The sequence below is a fragment of the Azolla caroliniana genome, unplaced genomic scaffold, assembly GCF_043228905.1.
Source record: "Azolla caroliniana isolate FFs.n. ecotype wild unplaced genomic scaffold, voAzoCaro1.0.p SCAF_11, whole genome shotgun sequence".
Taxonomy (NCBI): Eukaryota; Viridiplantae; Streptophyta; class Polypodiopsida; order Salviniales; family Salviniaceae; genus Azolla; species Azolla caroliniana.
The window spans coordinates 21161019-21180943 of NW_028230446.1; the positions used below are offsets into that span (position 1 = coordinate 21161019).

Here is a 19925-nt window from a genome sequence, read left to right on the forward strand (position 1 = left end):
GTCATAAGTAATTAAGGAACATTTAAAACGTTGACGAGAGTGGGATTTGAACCCACGCCCTTTCGGACCAGAACCTTAATCTGGCGCCTTAGACCAACTCGGCCATCTCGTCAGATGAGATATAAACATATATTTTATTATATTAATACGCATCTTATACATGCGACTTCGGCTCGTAATAACTAATTGATTAGATGCCTAGAAACCTTGATCTATGACCTCTCCTTCATTACCTTGATTACATCATGCCATACTTTCTATAATCGTGCTAGCACAAATACATTAAAAACCGCAAGAATGTACTGACTCATATATAACAGAGAAAGTCTAGCTCAGAACTTCTTTACCTAGAAGTGAACATATACGAGCCCTCCCTTTCTTCATAGTCTCACTCAAACATTGTACAATTAGTATACATATCACATTCTCTGTTTTAGAAAAAATAGTAATGCTAATTTTTATCATTATGATAGTTCATTCATGGCACATGATACCAGCATGAATATGAGGCAAAACCATATCATCTGATTGATATCTATAAAAACAAAATGTTAAACTACATTGGCGTATGCGCTATTGTCATCGAGACGTCTACAGAAAAAAAGAAAACGGATTTAAACATAATCAAATGAATCGAGTAGGCATAATGAATCATTCCTCACTAAAAACCTGTCATTTCATAACGGCACATACACAAGCATTGCCAAGAACAATGTGAACAAATCAACCTCCTCTTCAATTACGTAACTTATCGTGGTGATTTCTTCTTCCCTGCCACTGTGATCTTCTTGCCCTTTCTTGTGCGAGCATTGCACTTTGTATGCTGTCCTCTACATGGTAACATGGCAATATGGCGTTTTCCTCTGTAGCATTGAATCTCTTTCAGGCGTCGAATATCAGATGCAACATCTCGTCGCTGAAAGAAAAAAGTATTACATGCGATTAAAAAGCATGCAAAAAACACATAAATATGGGAAATATTGTATCATAGATATCCATCATTGATCTTTTTGACAAATATGTCATAATAATGCAAATATACAGGCCATAAAATGCATTTCCAAATTCAATATTGCAGGACCATCTAATTATTTGGGAGTACCCAAATGATCCCAATTATTTTCCCAAACAAACGCTATCTTGGCCAACACTCAAAAGAAACGAAAACTGGATGAACTGACCATTTAATTGTTCAAATAGCATATACAATTGCCACTTGTTTGCAGTTAAGCAGGGGAATAATTGTTCAAAACAACCGTAAACCGTAAACCCTTTGCAAGTTAGCCAGGGGCACATTGGGGTGAATGAAAACTTAGCGATATTGGTGGAAATAAACCAAAACTTCTAAATACTCCACCAAATGCCCTTTGTCAATCCCCCCAAAGAATATATGCTGTTTCAGCAATTATAGGGCAACTTGGGGGAAATACTGAAATCTTGACCGTAAAGAAAAACTCCAGGTTATTTTCAGAGTTTTCAAAAATAAAATTTCATAGTTCTTTAAAAGTTGAAACCATGAATTTAAAAACTACAAAACATGCTCTGCTAATTGAGAACTTCAGGTCATTCAAGCCCATCCCTTCATTCGTTTATACATTATTTTAAGCATTGAGTACGGGACATATGGTGAATAGTTTATGGATAGATAGCTTTAGCCATACAGGCTAAGCCAACACCTTCAAGCAGTCCATTGCATTTTCTCCTCATCAATATATTTCTGTCAGTAGTGCATCAACCTCACAAGTAGATAACATGGTGAACAATCATCCTGAATTCTAATGCTAGAACCTCATCACATATATGAAACATTACAGTCTCAACTATCTGTTGCCTGAATATTTCTTGTTCATATTCTCATATAATGGTCTAAAGGTCTAGCCATCTCTCCTACTAAAATCTTCAACTTCAAACAACCGTAGATTCTGTGCCAAAGCGAGCATAACAATGCCAGAATAGGCTGTCATTTTCTCTCTTCTACTAGGAAGAATTCTAATTCCAATAACTCTGCATAGTTATGTCCCGATGGAACAATCAAAAGCCATTTCCCCATGTTTTTCTCGTTCACATCATCATTATCATGGATCCTGGGACCAGTTTCACTCTTCAGCCAAAAGGATTCACAAAAAATCAAGAGCTCACAAAAATGGCGGACTAAAGCCAAAATTATCCTAAACTTCCTTCAAATTCTTTAATTTATCTCTTCTACTAAAAGAGTCTCTAAATTTCGACAAATTGTATGCCAATCAATAGGATCCCAAAGCAAACCAAAGCTTTACCAGGTCTCCTTCAACTTTGTACTCCTGAGGATTTTTTGTGATTTCTTCACGGATGAGAGTGAGTTCTTCTTCTGAAAGATCTCTGGTGACCTTATTCTCAAGGCCAACGGAAAGAAGTATCTGACGAGCTTTTGTGCGTCCGATACCATGGACATACTGCAGAGAATACTCGATCCTCTTGGCATTTGGTATCTCCACACCAGCAACACGAGCACATCGGATAGTAAGATGTGCAGGAGCCTGAAAGAAAAATGACGATGATGAGGAGGAATTCCTCTGTTAATACATAGATATTAAAGGAAGGAAAGAAAGAGAAACGAAGGAAAAGACACAAATAAAAAGAGGAGGAGCTGTCCTGGTAAGAAATAGAAGCAGAAACAGTCAGATAAGGAGATAAAAGAAAAGAAGAAACGAAAGAGAGAACCATACAGAAAGAAGAAGGAAATGTGCGGTAGGGTATTGATGTGGAAGAAGGAGAAGAGAACAAATGCAAGGAGAGGATGAAAGGTTGGATTCACCTTTGAGAAGTTCACAGTTGCGACGCGAGGTAACTGCGAGAGGAAAGCAGACGAAGTGGAGGAAGAGACGATGGAGAGAGAAGGTGATAGCACAGAGGTCGCCATATCCGGTCCTCGGCTATTCGCGACAGTCTTGTGTGTCTGAAAGAGAGACAGGGAAAATGAAGGAACAAAAAGTGAAAAAAAGAAAAGAAAACAGATAAGCTTATCTCTTTGTTTTATGAAACTTTGGAAAGTTTACACACACACACCCTCCTCTACATGGCAAATGTTATATCAATATGGTAGAACTAGGGTCCCATGTTCCAACACTAACCTAGTTCTCTACCAAATGAGGTATAAAGCTTTGTCATGGCCACATTTTCTACCAAGCTTATGGGAAGTGTTTCCTACGAGGATGTGGTGGGGTAGGTGTGCACTCGCGCACATCTTCGGGAGACGGGAACATCCCACCACACCCAATTGATGCCAAGCACATCTATGTTCCTATAACCTTCCCTTTCACCTTCACCTTCACCTTCACCTTCATCACCAACCTCATCCCCCATGTGCTAACCATCCATTGTCACTCATGAACTAGTAGAAACTTATGTAGTCAAAACACATCTATCATCTACATCCAACTATTCTCTTGAAGCCCTCGCCTCCCAACTCTCCACTACGTAAGCCATTGATAGTTTTCCATAGCACAAATCATCAAAGACATCATCTTCTCGACAGTATGCCTCAAAATCATTTGTATGATAAGGAACGTAAAGAGATATACTAGCGTCTTTATACAAATGGAAGTCTTTTGGAAATTACAAAATGACAACCCAAAAGCAAATGAGAATGCACCCCTACACCCATCACAAAGCACAATGCTGGAATTTATAGAAACCTCTTCATGAACAAAGACTTACTTGTTTGGCAATTTATTAGAGAACAAAGACTTACTTGTTTGGCAAATGAGAATGCACCCCTACACCCATCACAAAGCACAATGCTGGAATTTATAGAAACCTCTTCATGAACAAAGACTTACTTGTTTGGCAATTTATTAGAGAACCCCAATCATGAATTATGGATTTTGTGTTAAGAACTCATATCATGTTCCTCACTAATCCCCCTGATCATCACCATAAAAACTTGACCAAGTTTGTAGAACCATTAGTTTAGACAATGATCTCATGTACAATGATAAGGCGTTTTAATGTTAATTCAACTTAAGAAGCCCTCGAGGCTCTCATTGGTTTAAGTGCTTTTATTCATTTAAGTATGATGTGGTCTCTGATATTAGGGGTCTTCAATCCCTTTAATTAGCCCATCCTGGGGAAAGTAACCACTGGGGAATAGGTAATGACTGTTGGAAGTGCACTGTTGCAACTTGTAAGTCATGGTGCCCCCTTTGAGGAAACCCAATTCATCAATGCCATTTTTAACAAAGCCTTTCAATATTTCATGATAACATGGAGACTAGCACTTAGGACTCAAAAGTGATCCTTACAAAGGCAAAATTACAATCCAATGCAAGAGCCGATTGGTTCCTTTCCAGAAACATCAAAGTTAAAGAGGTATATACTTCCTTAACACGAGTGGTAACACGGGGAGTATGTAACTCATGCATCTCTAAGCTCTTTAATTGTGAATGGAATAACTAATCATATCAATGCCATCAACAATGTATCTTTGTGGGCCACTTCTTATAATGCATGGAAAGGGTTGGATATTTACGACTAGGTTTCAAGGACTTGAATTAGTGAAACCTTTCATTGATAATACATATTGCATGCATATATGGGAAAAGCTACAAAATGATTCCAAATAACAAAGAATATGTCATCGAGAATTTCTTATTTACATGATCAATTAATTCACATGACGGCTAAATTCATGTAGGTACTCAAGGGGCAGCACACATGTCAATCTGCTTCTTAAAATCCACCAAACCTGTTGAAATCATATGGTACAATTAGTGTGTAAAACAAATTCATTATAGGAATTTAGGGTTATCAAACACTTTTCAGTCTGCACTTACGTGGCAATTCTCTGAAATCAGGTAAGATCCCATTCCCATCGATATCCTGATGATTAGGTGTAACATACTTTCCAACAGTCAGAATCACTCCAGAACCATCACTCAGTTCAAATACAGATTGTATGAGACCCTGCAGCCGAAAGCATTTTCCTTCACAAGATTTTATTGATAAAAGTTACATCACTTTATACAGACATTATCTTGACCTTTCCAAATGTTCTACGCCCCACAAGAATTGCTCTACAATTATCATGTAATGCTGCTGCAACCTGAATGATCAATATAACAAGCAACACTTACAATTATAGCACACGACATAACATAAGTACACACAGAATCAATGAATGTCTTAACTTTACTATTGCAACTTACAATTTCACTGGCACTAGCAGTGTGTTCATTTACAAGGACCTGCCACACCAAAATGAAACATTAATACTGGAATTATATCAATTTAAAAACATTTTTACTTACCATGACAGGTAGCCTTGTCAATGGTGGACTATTTACTGAGACTGGTTTCTGCACCTGTGGATCCTTTGCAACGGTGTAAATCACCTGACATAGAAAGCCCGCTTTTAACTTGCTCCATCTTTTTTTAATTTCTGCAAAGAAACTTTGATCCACTATTTAAATTTTATTATAAAATGATCACCAGCAGAAGCAGACAGTTCATTCCACTTCCACTGTTCTTTGGATCTATTTGTACGGTCAGCCATAGAAGAGTTTAAAAATACATTATTGTGAGACAAAGGGAAATATTCCTCTCTGGAAACTTTACCAGCAGAAGCAGACAGTTCATTCCACTTCCACCGTTCTTTGGATCTATTTGTACGGTCAGCCATAGAAGAGTTTAAAAATACATTATTGTGAGACAAAGGGAAACATTCCTCTCTGGAAACATTACCATTGGCAGTCTGTAAAAATTTCTCTCTTTACAACTAAGTTGATGCTGAAACTCAACTCTAATCTCCATGGTTCTCATGCCATTGAGGGTATGGAACAAACATTAGATACACACTTATTAGATGTATGCACTTATTAACTCACAATCACCTTCCTGCTTAAAATATTTCAGGCTCGAGTTCTGTATCTGTAGTATAAAACAGTTCTGTATATTTGAGAATCTCAAGCCTAAGCAAGACTAAAGTTAAAAATTTTACTACCTTCATGTGAAACATGGAAACATTTCTCTTGGACACATCATCCTGGCACTAATACCGTTCGGCCACTTCACAGCTACGAGAATCTCAAACCCTAAGCATGATCAAATATAATAATATTACTACCTTCATGTGACAGGTCTATTCATAGGCAGAAGTCAGAGTTATACTACAAGTGGGTTCAAAGATCAGGTTTCACCTAATCTCCTCTAAAGCATACAAAGACCATTTCTTTTTTTGTGCATACTACACATATAGAGGATACCAAACTCCTTTAGGCATAAAAAGATTCTTTTTCCCTGCGCATTAATGGGGTGCAAGTGAGTTTCACGATTCGGCAAATAGAGATCATCCTAAACCACAACTTTCAAAGTTTCATTTCAACAGTCATTGAATTCCAGAGTCACAGGCTTTGCTGTTTCCAATTTTAGAAAGTTCCATGGAGCATAGCAGTTCTATGCGTGACAGTATATTTGTATATCTGCAGCTAGTGTGATTGAACCACCTTCACAAAAATCATTGACCTTTGTGTGACTGTGCGTTGCCAGCTTCATAAGATAACGCACTTGCTATAGGAAGAAAAGGATCCATGTTGATGAGTAGTACACTTATTATTTATGAGTAATACTAAACTTACAAATGAAGAAAACACATGAGAGTTTTAATGTATAGCTCGCAGGGGATTTAAGCTTACTGTATTTCCTTCATCCAGAAACACTTTGGCAACCTCAATCCCAGCCTGTTAATAATACAAAAGCAGATATCACATTAAAAACTAAGAAAAAAGGGTACCATTTTCCACTGAAAGTAATCTAATCTGATATTTGAACACAACCTGAACTAAACCACCAGGATTATCACGCAAATCTAATAAAATTGATGCAGCACCAGCTCCTGTCAGTCTGTTCATAGCTGCACACGATTATAATGTCACATTTTGAATGTTAACAGTTAAAATTGATGAAGCACCCTGAAAAGTAGATGGATTTCTATTACAAACAATTCCTATTGCAAACAATTCCTATTGCAAACATGTGTTACATAAAGTAGATGGATTCCATTCCAGACACCCTGAAAAGAGAAAATCCTATACCATAACATTTAAACCGCAGGCATCTAAATAAGTGCCAAGATGGGTAAATGTGATGCACTAGATCTTCCAGATGAGCAATAGAGAGATGCACAAAAAGTCTCAAAAGATCTCATGTATGCAAGATAACTCTTTAAGGGAATATGGCACCACATTATGTGGTAGCTTTACGAATTTATAACAGCTAGAGAACTAGTAGACCCTGTCATATATTTGATTGAATCCACAAGTTCCAAGTATTATTTTACTCCATATCCATCCATACCACATCCAGAATTCATTTGCAAGCACCACCCACATAACGAGGGTTTCAACAAATCCATACCACAATGATAATGGATTAAATAATAATCTCACTCTGTAATAAGTAATAGTTAAGATATAACCATGTACCTGTAACTAGATCACGTTTTGCCACAGCATTGAACTCTTTCAATTTGATATAGCCTACTAGTTCATCTTCACGCTGTTCTAAATGGTAATATACTGGTGTTTTCACAGATTGTTGACGTTCCAGAGACAATGTCTGGATGTCAGCACAAGGATTATGTCGCACCTGTAAACTTGTTTGCATAAACATAAAGCATGTTACAGAAAGAGAATGCTTCAACAAGACAGGGAAGAGAACACGGACTGTATAACAAAATAAGCTAAATTCAAATTCAATGCATACCGTGATTGTCACTAATGTGCCCTTAGGACCTTGAATGAGGGATGACGCTTCAAAGGCTGACTTCCCATGTATGCTTACACCATTCACCGATAATAACTCATCACCCTAAAACATGACAACACAAAAGGGGGTGAGCATCAATGAATTTCCTTTGAGCCACATAAGTATAATTCCTCGATCACCACCTGTTTAATGCCTCCCACTTGAGCTGGACTTCCTAGAACTACTCCAACAACACGCAGGAAATCACTATTATCTTTCCCACCATCTCCTAGGCTGAGTCCAACACCCGTCATGTCATATTTCGAAAGCTGTTTCAACTGTCAGACACAGATAAGATCCTGCACTGAGAAAAGGCAACTCTCAGATGCTCAAAAGTATTATATAGGTCTCAAAATTTTGAGCTCCAGGCTACCAATAGAGGGATTACCTCAAGAGGTGTTATGAATCTAGAATAAGGATCGTTCAATCCTGAAAGCATACTTCTTATGGTACTGTATGCTGACATTCTAGTTGAAACTGGCCTCTTTAGCACTTCCTCTTTCTTTTTCTGCAACAAAAAAAAAATCTTCTAGCACTTAACACGAAAATGGAGGTCTATGAACTATAGAATAGCCAAAGTCAACTTAGTTTAAGCAAGTTGGTTCACCTGATTGACCACTTTTGGAATTTAAGGGAGTTATATATACATTAACAATTTTGTTATTGAACTTCCATTATATGGCTCTAATATGCAGAGAGAGCAAAATTGTATGGCAAGTTATCAATGTCATTGATTTTCTGGTTAACAGAAATTATGGCCCAATGCAACAGTCTATGTATTCCTATAGTTGTACAAAAGCAATATTGTGAAATTTCTTGAACAACTGAAGGCATGTGGGTACTCTACTAAGGTTGAACTTTGTAGCACCTACAATCTTATTCCGATCAGGGATGGTCATGAGTGGGAGACAACCTTCAAAACTTGATAATATCATTGTACACCGTCACGACCTTCAGTGTTACCAATGCTCCTATAGTTTTCCTACATGTAGACAATAATGTCTTTGAGAAGTTTTTGGGCCTCTTTGTCATCATCTATTTGGACTATATTCTGATTTACTCTATTTTGGTTTAGTCAAACACTGTAAAGGAGCATGAGCAACATGCCTAGTAGGTTCTTCACAGGCTTTCAGAACATGATCTTTACATAAGCCTAAGGAAGTCTCAGCTCAAGCAAGAAAATGAGGAATTCCTTGGCTACCAATTAGCCTTCACGGCATCTCCATGGATCTGGCGATGTTTGTTGCAGTTCTTGATTAGAAATGGCCTTCCTCACATGGGATATACAATGTTTTTTGGGGTTGGCAATTTTTAATATTGCTTCATCAAGGATTATTTGTAGATTTTTCTTGCCTTTGACAAGTCCCACCAAGCAGGATGTTCCTTTTGAGTGGACAGTTCAAGCAGAATCAACATTCATTACTTTAGGGAATGCCTTCACAACAGCACCCATCCTTACACATCTATCTTTGCACCCATATGTCCTTGAAGTTAACACGTCAAACTTGGCACTTGGAAGTGTCCTGTCATATGAGGGGGATGACCATGAGTTATACCGAATCACTTTTATAAATCGACTATCCTATTTACAATTAAGGAAATTGTAGTTATTGTTGGCTCTTTTCAATAGCGGTGACAATTTCATGATGGCACCATTTATAAAGTGATTGTGTTCGTTGCTCATCAAAATCTAGAGTATTTTCAGTTTGTGCAAGCTCTCAATTGTCCCTAGATACGATGGCGTACACAAATGTTACGTCACTTTGATTTCATCAATCAAAATTTGTCCTGCCACACTTCAAGTGGAACCAAATGCTCTTTCTCACAGATCTAATTTGGAACATAGATAAAGTAACCAAGATTCGATCTAACTGCTCAAGTCATTCTATCCCTAATCAATTGCAGCTTCCTGCCACTTCATTGTTTGAGATCCCTCATGGTAGCACTCTGCTGGAGGCAATTGGAAATGCACTTACCACAGATCCCTTGGCAGAAGAGATCCTTTTTCACCATAGTTCGGGCTCTTCTGATGCATTCCACCGCAACATTTAAACAATGATACTTTTTACCTGCGATGGCTTGATTTTTGGGTACAAAATGTTCTTAATCCTACTCCTCGACTTCATGTTCTGCAATCCTTTCAGGTTCCCCTCACTACTCATTTTGAAATTTCCAAACTCTGAAACTCATTGCTCAAGATTATTAAGGGGCCGATCTTTACTGCACTGTCAAGAGCTATGTACACTCATGCAACGTTTGTTACCATGCAAAAACTCCCTACCATTTTCTACAAAAATGCTTTGATCCTTAACAAGTTCCAACTAATCCTTGGAAGAGATCATTGTCAAACACCCATTCCCAGGGCTGGATCAGGATAAATGGGCTGATTGGGTACCTTTGGGAAGAATTTGATTAGATAACTTTATCCATACTTTTATGGGTCAAACACAACTCTTTATTTATGTTAGTGTTCATGTCTGATAGACTTTCATTGTCTGGGGATATGATTCAGCTAGTCTCAATGCCGAGACTCCGATGCTCGAATCTAATCTTCAATAACACATTCTCCATCCCAGCACATTAACAGCATCATGATGAGAATCGCCAAGATGCCATAGCTTGCGCCTGTAACAAATTTCACTATCAATGTTTGGGGCCTTATTGGGTCATTAACTGAGTTGGTGATATTGATTTTTATTTGGAAGTTTCTCTTCACCCTGTGTTTTACATGTGAATCCTTTGTCCTTAGTTTTCTCAAAGGTTCACGCCAATTAACATACACATGAATCAAGAGTTCTAGCATTCAAGCAAATGCATGTACATAGACAAGTGGCAAGGATCTCCTTGCCATCAGGTCATCATAAGAATACCCAACATGGAGACACTATAAAATAACAGCCAACGGAAGCAACACTAGGTTGACGAATTGTTAGTGTCAGCTCCCCTATGGGCAGCTCCAACTGAAGGCAGAACAATGATCTTGAAATACAGGAGTGGATTGGGTTGGGATTGTTGTGATAGGGCAGGGGATAGTCTAATGGGTCAAACAATTAACTTTGAGAAAAAAAAAGAGAAGCAACGATATCAAACCTTGACCATATATCACCATAAAATAAACATTTTACAAACAAAAAGCTTTCAGAAAAACATAGTAGATATCAAACATGACCACAAATAACCATAGAAGCAAACATTTTGCTCAAAAAATAGAAGATACCAAAACATCATCACCCAAACTACCATTTTTTGTACTACAGGCATTGAGAAAGTAGTACATATCAAATGTTTTCCTTCAGAATGAGATCCAAGAAACCAGTAGATATACAAAAATCTGGCCATTTAATCATATTATGCAAAACAAATTTTTTTCGAACTATCAACCTTCGGAAAAAAAGTGTAAGATTATCATCATCGTGTAAAACAAAACGTTTTCCTAGAATAAAAATCTTTGGAAAGGAGAGTGATAAATCACCATCCTTCATATCAAACGTCTTTCTAGACTAAAATCGTAAGGGAAGAGGTAGATCATCATCTCCAGAGAAAAACAAGTTTTTGGCTAAAAGACTTGAGAAAGATAAGTGTAGAACATCATCATCACCATAAAAGAAAGCACTTTTTTAAACTAAAAGTGTTTCACTTACCAACCAAGTATCCTGAGACCATGTGTTGTGGCGAGCATCAAGAAACCTCTCATTCACAACTCGCCATGCTTCTTCGATGATGGATTCATTAGTCACTATTTCAGGTCTAGAAGAAGACTCTGAAGACCTTCTGTTATCAGAGCATCCGGATGAATCATTCAATGGAGGGGCATTTGATACATCGTTGAATATAGTATCTCCTTCTCCCCCTCCTCTACTATGATCTGCGAGCAGAAAGCTAGCAGGAGCAGTACAATTTATATTTCCTATGGCGTTGTAATGTGAAACTTGTGAGGAAACGGTTTCTGGAATGTGCAGAGACGAAGCTTGTGCCGAGATAGACGAAACGGCAAGGGAAAGGACTGCAGAAGAAGCCAACAAAAAGCGTTTACCAGACATTGCTGCATCTTGTTGCAGAGCTTCGACATTTGTAGAAGAAGAAGATGATGTTATAGGTATGATGCCACTACTAGCATTATTATACCTCGATCTTGTAGCAGGGCATGGAAGGAAACAGGATGAAGCCATGGAAGCATGGTGGCTCGACAGAGAATGGGGTCCCAGGACCGTCGTCGTCGTCATCATCATCACCACAACCACATGCTTCCTTCTTCTTCATCATCTTCACAACCATGAAGTTGGGTTTTAATTGCTACTTCGATAGAATCTCTCTGGAATCTCGAGGTCTTTCAAAATTAGAGTAAAAAACACTTTGAGCCTATGCCATCTATTTGGCGCTGGGTGTATTCACACGCTTCCCCAATATTAAAAAAAAACAAATGCTGCTTTCGAGACAAGAGAAGGTGAAGAGGGTATGTGGATTTATTTGAAAGTCCATTTCGTGTTTGGAGATAGCATGCTAGGCTTGGGTTGGTGTTTCCATCTTCTATTTAGAGCCTAGGATATGCATGTAGGAAGAGGAAATTTACGAGTGCAATTTGCTTCTTTTGTATTTTGTCATTGGAACATAACACACATAGCTTTGTCACTCGTCTTGAGTCATGACAAGTCTAGACATATATCTACAATTTGGGCATCCATAACTAGGTTTTCAAATCCTTGCTTCAACTAGATTCCCTTCGGTCATTCATTATCACAAATTCAAATACTTTTTCATTTTCTTGAGACTTGGGGGCTATGCAATACTAGGCATGTGCAAGATGAATTCATGTTTACTTCCTCGATTGATTGTTACATTATACGATTTCATAGGTCTAGGGCATCTTTCTAGTCTTTAGTGGTTCATTACAGTCCTTTGTGTATCATAGGACCCTTTGACATCTGATCCATATCATAAACCTTTGATTAGAATATATTTCATAAACTATGGTATATGCTTCATATCTTCCCTTAACACAAGACAATTAGTGTATTACGAGACCCTTAGACATATATACAAAAGCTAGTATGATTTGACTGGTACTGTTACCATATTCAAACAATATTGGAACATTGATATTTAATATTCTTAAACCATTTGAGATTTTATCATGAGAAGACAATAATATTGTTTATACATTGCTCATTACACGCTATTTTTCTGCTATCTTACATTTGGGGAGGATAGTATGTTGTAGGGTCTAATTGAGAAATCCATATACATGAAATTTCCAATACACTAACACTAAAATGATACATAGATCACAGTTTACATCAATTTGCACCTCTACCTGAAAAAGACCCTACACGTTAAAGGTGACCAATCCTAGAAACAATCAGCAAAGTGTGCAAGCATGATTTTAATTAGGATCATGAGAAGGCTAGGCTAATACACATTGACATTTCATTAACATGAATTTTTTTTTCAATGAAGGAATGGACAGTATAGTTGATCATATATGATAGACGTCCTAGATGGAGAAACATTATATAATCTAGCTGTCATTGATACATAAAGATGCAAATTGCATTTTACGGTAAAATTTACAATTCAAATTTGCTTTTGCAACTCTAGTACGATCATCATTTAAATATGTGATCTTTACCCTCTAGATTCTTTCTAGCATTTGTTCTTGCACATCAATGTTGTTAGCACCCACTTTATGCATTACCACCTTGCCCATAATAACTGAAAACATGCCTATTCCTCTTTGCCTTCAAACATCAGGAAAATTTATCTGGTGCCACATCTTCAAATAGTTATTACATGTCGAAAATGCACAGAAATTAATGACTTCCCACTGAAACACTTCATATAGAAGTGTGCTAGCATTATACGAAAATATCGTTAATAGCCAAGCCATAAGCCAAATGGCATACATGATATGGTTCCACAAATATCATTCCAAGATTTCACTGCTATATTATCTGGTACCTCTAAATGAAGATGTACATTGCATTTATTTGCCTCCACGAGCTTTCACTTGAATTCTCCATGTGCAAACCATTGCCATAGAACAGCCTGCAATGGTGATGCACTTAATCATCAACATTTTCTTTAGTTCTCAACTCAAAGCGACAAGGACAAAACACCAAAATATCCATGCATTGTAATATGATCATTTGAAGAACCCCATTCATTGATATGATTACTGATGTGGAGTGAAATATGAATAAGAAACAGAACTGAGAAGTCTTCCTTCTTGGACTTGTGATATAAAATGTAGTTGCAAATATGGTATTAGAGAATAGTAATGTCGTAAATTTGAAAGCGTGAGTATATTTTGGTGTTTTTCTCTAAATAAAATGTTTTTTGTTAAAGGTATATAATATTGTAAAAATATACCGGACATACAGGACTTGTCTTCAAGCCCTCCTCGAGTTCAAAGTTAGAAACCAAAAGCTTGACAGGGCAAAACTGTACAGCAATACTGTGTCTTCTACCATCAGCAAACATGACGAGTTGTCTATCCAACAAGTTCTCAAATGCCTAGCAATTAATCAAAAGACTATGGGATTTCAAGGATACCATTACATATGACACACTTGAAAGACTTCAACTAATTTATCACATACACCACTTACTCTTTGACAAACTTCATACGTGTACAAATCGCAGGTATTATGACTATCATGAAGACTCTTATACTCTGTCGATCAGGAAAATGATATATAAATTGCATACCTCACCAGAAATATATATTGACGACTTGCACAGAGAAGAGTTAAGAGGCACAACTAACCCTTGAAGACCGTAGTAAAATTATATGTTTCACGTTCTTGCGCTTCTAGTCGTTTCATTGATACCAAAAGGTAAAGTTCCAAAACAGAAGCATCTGTATATGCACCAAGCAAAGCAATTTCAAGTAGCATGTCCACAAAGTTAGGACATCAATAAGATATAGTGTCAAGGAGCCAAAAACTATGATTGCAACCAATAATCTGCAAGAATTGAAAACATTAAAATATTTTTGTTCCTTGCATATCTGAAACTGCAAGCTAACTAATACTAATAAAAGAAACAAGACTCAACGTCAAATATATTTGCCAAAAATCTCATTAACTTTATGCTCATCTTTTGGAAAGGATTTAGTAAGGTCTCTCCTATTTTAAATACCTTTTAAGGATTCAAGTTTCGAGTGCCTCCTTACTGAAAGAGATGCTCCTTTCAAATTGGAAACAGTGAGAAGACCATACTTCCGATCAACTGCACAAACTGCCATGAAGCTGAAAAGATTTCATATTACATCAACAAAAGACCTCATGTCCACATTTCTCGAACTGACATCATAAGGTAAACTATCTTACAGGAAGTTGATAATGTGACGAGGGCTCAGATCTGTGCTTGTTATTGTTCCAAGAATATCAATCACTTCCTTGTTATTAAATAGTTCCTAAAAGGAGTGTTAGAACAGGGATATGAATCAGTATAATAAATTTATTGCAAAAGTCTAAAGCATAAATGCATCAATTAATCATGATATATTCCCAAGTTATCTTTGAAGGATGTGCAATACAAATAATTTGTTTACATAGCTCTAAAAAGTTGTTTTTATGAAAGGATACCATAGTAGTAGAATTGAACTTTTCAGAAAAACTTGCATCCAAAACTTCTGAATTAATTGGCAAGGAGAGAAGTTGAGGCAAAAGTCTGCATCATGGACATTGCATTAAAATATGCTAAAGTTGTTGGCCGAATGAAGTTTAAGGAGAATAAGGATTACAATTCTATACTTCTGAAGATCTTCCACTAAAGGAGGATTAAATAGAATTTTCCTATGTGAAAAGCGTGACCTCACTCGTTTCTCCAACAGTTGATCAGCATCCTAGACCAGTACTCAATAGGCATTAGAGCATAAACAAAATGAGTTCTTATCAAAAACCAAAGAGCCAATCATATATACCAGACGACAGCTAAGTCCAATTACAGCAGCTTGTGAATCTTTAGCTTGCATAATGTTGAGAAGGTTGTAAAGCAGTTTTTGCTTAGATATCTGAGGAACAAAGATTCAATGTGAATATGTGGCATGCAGATATTTTCGTTTATAAGAATATCATTGGTACCTGAGCGAATAGATCAAAGTCATCTAATATGAACACAACTGTTTTGTGGGACAATGCACATTCCCTGTTCACAAATAGTAAGTACGGGGTACTTGAATAAATTCAAATTCCTATGCCAGCTAGATTCACTGATCTTGCCTTAGCATGTTTGTCAGAAACTGAGAATTGTCGTCAAAAGAAGCCTGCAGATAATGAACACAAGAAAAATGAAATTCTGAAATGAATTAGTTAAAATGTCTTTCCTTACAACTATTTTAGCAAGAAAAAGCAGTCGACAGTAGTTTTCATCAAATGATCAAAAAAAGTGAAAGAAGAATAATAATATGTAGCCACAATTTTAATCTGGAACAATTGATATCTGAGCAAACAAACTTACATTCTTAGAATAGGCAAGCTGATTGTCTACACATAGCTGTTTGGCAATTTCCTGTGAGTTTACATGCATAAAAATTTCAATGTTGTTATGCCTCATCTTCCTTCACATAGATCCATTGACATGTTACATTATGAAGAAAACCCTCCCATTGGTTAGAGTCTGGATTCTGTGCATCGTTATTGTTTTTAGAGAAAGTGTGGAGACCCTAGATCACAGAGTTGACGTATCACACTAGGTCCTACTATGGCTCGACTTTAATATTTATCATTAGTTAGTTAATTCTGCATAGTTATTGTTGTTAGAAAAAGTGTGGAGGCATTAGATAACAAAGTTGGCATAACATTAAGGCTTAAGGTCTCCTTGTGAAGGATAGCTGAGGACAAACGGAGAGTGTTTTCCAAGTTGTCAACAAACTCGCTCCTCATGATAATTGCTCCTTTATACCATTTGTATAGAATCTAGCTGAAACTTGAACTTTCTCACCCTTCATGCCATGCCTATGGGTGGCACAGGAAGACACATCTATCATTGACATAGTTTAGTCATCTCTTGATATGTCCAGGTGAGCATCACAGGATCTCTGTTCCACAACTTCTATATTTCTATGAATTTCATAAAGTGCTTTATTAATTTAATATTTACTCATTTATGAAGTCCCTTCAACAGTTTCGGGAATGAAATGCGTCTTCTTGCATTGATCTACAAAGTCATGTGATAGGAAGTTTTCTAAGAGTAAAATGATGCATTGTGGAAGCTTTTAAGTGATAATTTATTACTTCACACAATGCCAAATGGCAGATCTATGTATTATGTGCTTTTGCACTTCTTTTGTCTTTGCAAACTCAGAGGAATATCTTTAAGGCTTAACTTCATTACAGTGGGAGAAATTTGGACAATATGTAAGATAGGTGTCAGCTATATTTGATGGAACTTCCTCTTTTAGTGAGGAACTTATAGCTTTGTACAACCATGATGATTTAAAGAAGAGAAATTCTCTTGGCGTAAAAATTAGTGACAATTTAATAAAAGAAATGAAGAAAACTGACCTTAAGAGCCGAATAATCATCAGTATGAAGAAGCCCACTCAACCTGACCTGAAAAAATGTGTACTCGTTACAAAACATCAGAGAATATACCTTGGAAGAGAAAGCAAAGATGTATACTTCAGCATATCCTAACAATCTTGATGACAGCTAAATAAAAAAATAGGAGACAAGAAGTGAAGGAGACACTCACGAAGGTAGCTCTATCAGGATACTGAAGATGGATTTCTTCCACTACTTGATTGATAACCTGTAAGTTTGTGGAAGACACGAAGGTAGCTCTATCAGGATACTGAAGGTGGAGTTTATTCACTACTCAATCAATGACATGTCAGTTTGCTGCATACCAAATAGCGAAACAAAAACACAAGAGCTCACCATAGTCTTCCCACAACCTCGAGGACCGAGAAGCAAAACAGAGTTGTTTGATGCATGGCACACAGTTTGAGATAAAAGCTCGAACAATTTCCTGAACAGACAAAGCAGCAGGGTATGATCTACATCAAAGACCTGCAAAATTGAAGACTGAGGCAAGATTGAAGAGTTGTTTGATGCAAGGCTTTCTGTTTAGATCAAAGATTGAACTATTTTCTGAAAGAATAATGAAACCGATAAGATCTTGAGGATCCAGTGGCTAAATGGATCTGTTTAATGAGTGGTCTCTTCTAAACTGATACAGAACTGTACAGATCAAATCTCCACTATTTTTCTGAACACATTATGATCTAGAACCAAGAATATGAACACTCAAAGTATAAGATTAAACAGTTTTCTGATCAGATATATCAACGATTTATTCTCTAGATGCAATTTTCTGATTGAAAAACGGATCTTTTATGCAACATCGAAAGATGAAAATGCTTCAACGGCTTTTTCTGAATCCATATAGAGTAGCAGTTTTCTGAAGTTTTTGCTGTAATGCAGACAGTTTGTGACAAAAGACCAATGAATACCCTGAATTCATAGTGAATATCATCTAAAGATAAAAATTCTGTCACGTGTTTGGAGCAAGGTTTTTGTTAAAAAGAGAAATTTATTTTCATACTTAGAATCAGTTCGTCGAAGAATCTCGAGCAGTTACTCCGAAGTGATGAGAGAAGCAAGAGATCCAAAGATTGAAGAAGAAAACCTGTAAAGTTAGAACGTGTCTTACGCACCGTTTGTTCTCTTGGGCCTCGGGAAGCAACAGGGAAGAAGGAGGAGTGCGACACAGACGAGATCGAAGCAAAGATATGGCTTTGGAAGTAGTGACAGTAATGTCGCCATCGCTGATATGTGGAACAGAAGCCATGTTGTGAGGATGGTAGTCTTCGACATAGCGACGCTTTCTGGTAGGGGAGCTCACCATGCCTCCTGCTGTTTCTTTTGTTTTCCTTGGAAGGAAATGGCGGGAAGGGAATTGAACTGTTCCTTTATTTTTGGTAGCGAATACTCCACTCCCTTTTGTTGGGGAGGAACACAGACATGTGAGCACGATATACATGGACATATGTATATGTATGATGATCGAGACAGAGAAAGAAAGAAACATACATTACATGATGTTTTCTAAGACCAAATTTGGCCCATGATTGAGGAACCATGGAAAGATTGGTCATTTGGTACTCGAAGATCGATGTTTGTGGTGCTCACTAATGATGTATACCATAAGTTGGTTGAAGCTAGAGCTTGGTTAGCAAATAAGGTTTTGGATACATTGCACGTTACTCGACACTCAAAGTGGTGGTGTCGAGTTTTAGATGCAGGATAGTTGTCTCATCTTCCATTTCGTGCAAAGGTGTTTCCTTTGGCGTGCAATGGGGCGTGCAATGGTCAGTGGGTTGCCTTTGGCGATGGCTTTAAAATGAAGACATATTTCAAATTGGACATGTTCTTTTTGTAATGTGGTTGACGACGATGGCAAACATAGTTTCATTACATGGTCGATTGCTAAAGCCATTTGGGTAGTTATATCACAATTTTGGGCATCAATTAGAGGAAGTTCTTTGTCACCGTTTGAGTGGTTCTCATTGATGGTGCTAATACTCTACCCATGCTATCATATCAGGTGGTGTTTGATTACCGTCAATATTGGATGATGTGGTTTAACTAGACCATGATAAATGGGTTCTTGTTCGATGGACTTTGTGGGTTACCACAACAACTCTATAGGATGAAAGGGAAGTTGATTTGCCAAATTCTGCAACTATGTTGTATGGGGTTGTTGTCCCGAGATGAACTAGATTTATGTCATCTAGTATTACAACACATGAGAGGGTTTACTTTGCCATATCATTACTAATGAAGTAGTGGAGATAACAAGGGTTGTGTTATTGTCTTCTTTTAATAACAAGCATACATTTATGAGAAAAAAAGGAATAGATCCCATTTTCTTCCCTCTCTCTAGAAGTCAATTGATTGACCAACTGCCTATTGTCAAATAGTCCATTGATGTTCACGTCGCACCCAGGTATTGTATGAAGATCACGATGATTAGGGCCATTTCACATGAACTCAGAATAACTCGCTTTAGCCAAACATGAGTGTAAGCAAAAAAACAAGGTGGAGGTGGAATCGCACCCATATATTGTATGAAGATCATGATGATTAGGGTCATTTCACATGAACTTAGAATAACTTGCTTTAGCCAAACATGAGTGTAAG

The 19925-nt window shown here is 37.2% G+C and overlaps 3 protein-coding genes and 1 non-coding gene across 8 annotated transcripts; all 4 read right to left on the reverse strand.

Moving 5' to 3' along the window:
- Positions 1-31: 31 nt before the first annotated feature.
- TRNAL-AAG (transfer RNA leucine (anticodon AAG)) lies at positions 32-112 on the reverse strand. Its single transcript has one exon. It is a non-coding gene; the product is annotated as a tRNA-Leu (tRNA).
- Positions 113-505: 393 nt separating this feature from the next.
- On the reverse strand, positions 506-2967 carry EMB3137 (Ribosomal protein S13/S18 family). Its single transcript, XM_087327720.1, has 3 exons — positions 2795-2967; positions 2277-2516; positions 506-916 (listed from the first exon to the last, which is right to left on the reverse strand). Exons 1-3 carry the CDS (start codon positions 2897-2899, stop codon positions 749-751), a joined length of 513 nt encoding a protein of 170 aa, XP_087183846.1. The 5' UTR covers positions 2900-2967; the 3' UTR covers positions 506-748.
- Positions 2968-4591: 1624 nt separating this feature from the next.
- LOC147858488 (Peptidase S41 family protein) lies at positions 4592-12065 on the reverse strand. Of its 2 annotated transcripts, XM_087327537.1 has the most exons (12): positions 11421-12065; positions 8168-8287; positions 7923-8057; positions 7738-7842; positions 7458-7620; positions 6810-6886; positions 6669-6713; positions 5286-5369; positions 5184-5222; positions 5018-5080; positions 4812-4941; positions 4592-4723 (listed from the first exon to the last, which is right to left on the reverse strand). In XM_087327537.1, exons 1-12 carry the CDS (start codon positions 12006-12008, stop codon positions 4677-4679), a joined length of 1596 nt encoding a protein of 531 aa, XP_087183663.1. In that variant the 5' UTR covers positions 12009-12065; the 3' UTR covers positions 4592-4676. The 2 variants fall into 2 exon arrangements, with proteins under 2 accessions (XP_087183663.1, XP_087183664.1); XM_087327538.1 differs by lacking the exon at positions 11421-12065 and having other exon boundaries at positions 7923-8078.
- Positions 12066-13232: 1167 nt separating this feature from the next.
- Positions 13233-18669, reverse strand: ORC4 (origin recognition complex subunit 4). Of its 4 annotated transcripts, none has more exons than XM_087327965.1 (17): positions 18440-18669; positions 17661-17751; positions 17476-17532; positions 17286-17333; positions 16240-16290; positions 16002-16045; positions 15864-15927; positions 15704-15793; positions 15534-15625; positions 15366-15450; positions 15108-15193; positions 14917-15026; positions 14543-14635; positions 14385-14449; positions 14146-14289; positions 13735-13821; positions 13233-13537 (listed from the first exon to the last, which is right to left on the reverse strand). In XM_087327965.1, exons 1-16 carry the CDS (start codon positions 18628-18630, stop codon positions 13780-13782), a joined length of 1353 nt encoding a protein of 450 aa, XP_087184091.1. In that variant the 5' UTR covers positions 18631-18669; the 3' UTR covers positions 13233-13537; positions 13735-13779. The 4 variants fall into 4 exon arrangements, with proteins under 4 accessions (XP_087184091.1, XP_087184092.1, XP_087184090.1 ...); XM_087327966.1 differs by having other exon boundaries at positions 13233-13549; XM_087327964.1 differs by having other exon boundaries at positions 13233-13625.
- Positions 18670-19925: the final 1256 nt, after the last annotated feature.

Coding starts and splice junctions, on each gene's coding strand:
- EMB3137 (XM_087327720.1), bottom strand. CDS start 2,899: ATGGCGACCTCTGTGCTATCACCTTCTCTCTCCATCGTCTCTTCCTCC. Junction 2,517..2,794: donor CAACTGTGAACTTCTCAAAG/GTGAATCCAACC, acceptor TTTTTCTTTCAG/GCTCCTGCACATCTTACTAT. Junction 917..2,276: donor ACAAAGTTGAAGGAGACCTG/GTAAAGCTTTGG, acceptor TTTTTCTTTCAG/CGACGAGATGTTGCATCTGA.
- LOC147858488 (XM_087327537.1), bottom strand. CDS start 12,008: ATGATGATGACGACGACGACGGTCCTGGGACCCCATTCTCTGTCGAGC. Junction 8,058..8,167: donor GATTCATAACACCTCTTGAG/GTAATCCCTCTA, acceptor TGTGTCTGACAG/TTGAAACAGCTTTCGAAATA. Junction 5,081..5,183: donor CTGCTAGTGCCAGTGAAATT/GTAAGTTGCAAT, acceptor TTGATCATTCAG/GTTGCAGCAGCATTACATGA.
- ORC4 (XM_087327965.1), bottom strand. CDS start 18,630: ATGGTGAGCTCCCCTACCAGAAAGCGTCGCTATGTCGAAGACTACCAT. Junction 17,533..17,660: donor GAGGTTGTGGGAAGACTATG/GTGAGCTCTTGT, acceptor ACAAACTTACAG/GTTATCAATCAAGTAGTGGA. Junction 15,451..15,533: donor TTAGTGGAAGATCTTCAGAA/GTATAGAATTGT, acceptor TCCATGATGCAG/ACTTTTGCCTCAACTTCTCT.